The sequence below is a fragment of the Myotis davidii genome, unplaced genomic scaffold, assembly GCF_000327345.1.
Source record: "Myotis davidii unplaced genomic scaffold, ASM32734v1 scaffold444, whole genome shotgun sequence".
Taxonomy (NCBI): Eukaryota; Metazoa; Chordata; class Mammalia; order Chiroptera; family Vespertilionidae; genus Myotis; species Myotis davidii.
The window spans coordinates 13,285-17,791 of NW_006294767.1; the positions used below are offsets into that span (position 1 = coordinate 13,285).

Genomic DNA, 4,507 nt, shown 5'->3' on the forward strand with positions numbered 1-4,507 from the left:
TATTGTATTATTTTTCCTTTTGATTTTCAAGTTGGGTGTTTTTTGCTTCTTCGTATTTCAAATATTTGACTTGATTCTTGGGACCCTCTAGTCTGCTGTTGGATCTCTGTATATTATTCTTTATTTCATTCAGTATATGCTTAACTTCTAATTGGTCCTTTTTCATATGCTTGAGGGTCTCACTATATTTCTCAGAACTTTCTAGAAGATTTTTGAGTAGCCTATAACCATGGTTTTGAACTCTATATACAAAAGTTTGCTTTCCTCCATTTCTTTCATTTGTGACCTGTTTCTTTGCCTCCCATTTTGGCTGCTTCCCTGTGTTGATAGAGTGGCTTTCTGTGCTAGGTGTCCTATAGGGCCCAGTGGCTCAGCCTCCCTAATTGCCAGAGGTGGACACTTTTGGTGCACCCCTTTGTGGGCTGTGTGCACAGTTTTGTTGTAATAAAGCCTTGATTGCTGTTGGTGTCACTGGGAGGAATTGACCTCCGTGCCAATTGGCTGTGAGGACCAGTTGTGTCTTCAATGGGAGAACTTCTGTGGAGCTACAGAGAGATCTGCAGATTCCTCCTCTTTGTTAGGGGTTTGGAGGTGCCCAGATGAGGCACAGCTGTGAAGTAATGCAGGCTGCTGACAGCCTTAGGCCTTTTGGAAGCCTTGGGTTTCTCTGACCCAGCTGCAGTTTGACAGGTTTTTAGGGGGAGAAAGGCCAAGCCATTTGTATGCAAAAGTGTCTGGGCACAGCTTGGGTGGTGTTGTAAATTGGGTGGGGTGTGGTCTCAGGAAGTCATGGTGCAGTGCAAACAGCAATGGTTGCCATCGGCCCTCCCCTGATAGGTCCCTGGGTCAATATGTCCCTCCGCCCTGTGCAGGATCAATGAACCCTGCAAGCACCTCTGCGAGAAAGCCGCCCTCATGTTCCAGCCCTATGCCAAACAGTACAGTTTCTCTCCTTATGAGTCTGGGTCCCCAGATTCTCGCCCAGCACTGGATTTCAGAGGAGTCTGGAGCTTGTATCTCCCTCCCGGTTGAAAAAGACAACCTTGTACCCAGCTGCAGCCCCTTTCATGTGAGCCTCCATACCTCCACACTTCCACACCTCTGCACCTCCTACTGGACTCAATGTGCTTTTCTCTTTCCTTTTAGTTGTAAAATTTCCACTCAGCCAGCCTTCCCGTGATTCTGGATGCTATTCGTTTTGTCTTTTAGTTGTAGTTTTAATGTGGTTATGCAAGGCAGCGAGTCCAGGTGCTTACCTATGTCGCCAGCTTGGTTGTCCTCTGTTTACTGATAGGCCTCCACACCTCTCCCTTTCTCTGTCCGCTGTTGGCCCCTCTCTCCGCCTCAGTTTCTAAGCTGGTAATAATACAGAAAGGAAGCTTTCTGGTATTAGCTGACATCTCCCCTGACCTTGGTGATTTTAAGGGTAGTCATCCCTGTTAGACATTATCATACAAAGCCGTGTTGTGCAGTGCTCCTTCTTGTGCCTCAGGTTGTTTGCATGTGTTGTCCCTTTTTCCCAGAACAATTTAAAACAACAACAACAACATTTCATTAGAAAATGTTTGCACACAGCAGGGTTGGTAGGATTTGACAGTGAGCACCCATATGTGCCTACCTGGGTTCAACCATTAACCTCTTTGCTTGCTTCATCGCCTGCCTGCCCCTCTGTGTCCTCTGTCCACTGTTAGCCTCTGTAGTATGTCGATGCATTTTCCAAGTAGCTTGCAGACATCCCCTTCAATGCTTCAGCATCCTGGTCAGCCCCAGAGCCGGTGTCTGCAGCAGGTTCTGTAGGTGACACTGACACACAGTGAGGGCACGGACGGGAAGGGCACTTTCCCTGCTTCGTCACAGTCACGTCCACCTTGTAATGCCACCGAGATCAAGACACAGGGCACTCCGCACCCCCAAGAGTTCCTCACACCCTTCTCAGTTACCAAGCACACACTTCACACTTCCCCAACTGCAGTTCTCCAGGCCTTCTGACCCGACCCATAACCTTGGGGGTTGGAGCCTCTCTCTCTCTGGCCTCCCTATGCCTCCTGCTGCTAATGAACTATGCACGCGGTGCAGGGAGGGTTTCACTTTGCTGAAGCCCCAGGCCATTAATTTTCTTCCAGAGCCTTATCCCTGTGGGAAACTCACTCTGCCACAGAGGAGGAGGCTGGAGTCCCTGAGCACCCACAGCAGCAAGGATCCCCCAGAAGACAGTGGAGACCTGGATCCCACCATGAACCCTTTCGATGGAGACCTGGATCCCACCGCAAACCCTTTCGATCTGCCAGGCTTGAATAACACACAGCCAAGTTCTGCAGAGGAGGAGAACCCACTAGTCAGGATAGTGGGAGGGAGGGACTGCAATGATGGCGAATGCCCCTGGCAGGTAAGTGCCGAGCACATTCAGTGAGTTAACTGGATGGGCAATCCATTATGGCTGGGCACTGCAGGCACGGCCATGGAGGCCGAGGCCGGGATCATGATGCCCACCCACACATGTGGATCCTCAGCAAGCTCTGAGCTCCCATGCTGAAGGAACCTGAGATGAGAAGGAACTGGGCGCTTGCTTACGCCCTCCAGCCCTGCTGCCCATTCCCATCCCATGTTCAGGATCTGAGCCCTCAAATATCTCCTACAGAAGGAAAGATGGGGTGCCAGCTCAGGCCTTGGATGAGCAGGTAAAAGGCAGCTCCCCTGATTGTGGGTGAGGTCTCTGCTGGCTCTTCTGTTCGACTGGAGGCTGAAAGATTTACTATCCTTGTTTCATTTCTAATTTGGTAAAACTTTTTATTGAAACACCTAAATTCTAATGAGGCAGAGAGTACCTTAGAGCAGCAGTTCTCAACCTGTGGGTCGTGATCCCTTTGGGGGTCCTCAACCTGTGTCGTGATCCCTTTGGGGGTCGAATGACCCTTTCACAGGAGTCACCTAAGACCATCCTGCATATCAGATATTTACATTATGATTCATAACAGTAGCAACATAACAGTTATGAAGTAGCAACAAAAATAATTTTATGGTTGGGTCACAACATGAGAAACTGTATTTAAAGGGCCAGAAGGTTGAGAGCCACTGCCATAGAGAAAAATACATCCATTTTTATCAAAGGTAAAAAAAAAGAAACATCCTTTTGTTGTTCATTTGGACTAAGGATGGCAGATTTAGCAAATAAAAACACAGGACTTCTACTTAAATTTGAATTTCAGAGAAGCAATGAAAAATTTGTAATCTACGTATATACCATATATTACTTAGAACATGCTATTATACCAAAAATTATTTGCAATTCCTTTGGTTCCAATTCAACTGGATGTCCGCTGTTTTCTCTGGCAATCCTAACTTGGACTTAATACATTTTTAGTGTTCAAAGCCAAAATGGCTTCTCCTACAAGCAAAATCCCAGAGCTGCCAGTTACCTAAGCTCACCCTAATCTGCAAGCTACACGACAGCTATGCATTTGTCTGAATGATCAAGAGCCAATACAGGACATTTCAACATCTAGTCATCATTCACCCCAAGTGTATTTATGGAGAACTTGCAAGTCCGGCATAGAGTTGGGGTTGTGTGTGTAGACGGTGAGATCATCAGAGCTGTTTCTCTGACATGTGGACATCTAGATCTGAGAAAGAGAGGTGAGGTCCACCCAAATGACCACAATTCAAGTTGATGTGATAAAGGCCACGAAGGTGGTACCATTGGGTGTAGAACCAAGTTCCACTGGGAAGATTAGGACAAGGGCCCTCCGGGTAGAGGTGTCAGCTCTGGGGGTGGTTTTAGATGGGACTCCAAGAGCAGAGGGGACAGGGAAGGGGACTGGGCAGAAGGATCCTCACCAGCCGGTTCCTCGATGAGTCTGTAGGGGGAATTCATGATTCTTGCTCTCCTGGTTCCAGTTAGCACAAGTTGCCTCACCTCCATCTTTAAGAAGAACAGAAGGTGTCCAATCTTAGAAAGACTGGCTCTCCCTCACTCATCACCCAAGTTGTATTAAGAGTTGATAAATTATACCCCCCCAAAAAGGGTAAAGAAACATTACAGAAGTCCCCTGACTTATGATGGTTCGACTTTTACAATGGCTTAGTTTTACAATGCTATAAGTGATACACATTGGTCTTTCCCGGGTTCTCCATGTGCTGTATGATACTCTCTCCTGATGCTGGCAGTGAGCCCAGCCAGGCGATCAAGAGGGGAACGACCAGTACTTCACAGTGTCTTTGACTATTGTATTCTGAGCACCTTTAAGGTGGACTAGGCTAAGCTATGATATTTAGTAGGTTAGGTGTATTGAACGCATTTTTTTACTTACCACATTTTCAACTTACAATGGGTTTATTGGGACCTGACCCATCATAAGTCAAGTAACATCTGTACTACATACCAGACAGGAACATCTTCAAGAATCCTTTTAGAACTTGATGTTATTTGTTTCATTTACCCACACATATCCCCAGCCAATAACTGTTGCTTAAAGAATGTGGAATTCCCATAATAAAGGGGAGGAAAACA

At 46.8% G+C, this 4,507-nt stretch overlaps 1 protein-coding gene across 1 annotated transcript in view; it reads left to right on the top strand.

The window, feature by feature from the left end:
* Positions 1–2,003: 2,003 nt before the first annotated feature.
* F10 (coagulation factor X) overlaps positions 2,004–4,507 on the top strand; it is a 44,496-nt gene continuing 41,992 nt past the window's right edge. Inside the window, exon 1 of the mRNA XM_015567562.1 lies at positions 2,004–2,386. Within this exon, the coding sequence (XP_015423048.1) occupies positions 2,039–2,386 (348 nt within the window). The 5' untranslated portion in view covers positions 2,004–2,038. The remainder of the gene's footprint in view (positions 2,387–4,507) is intronic.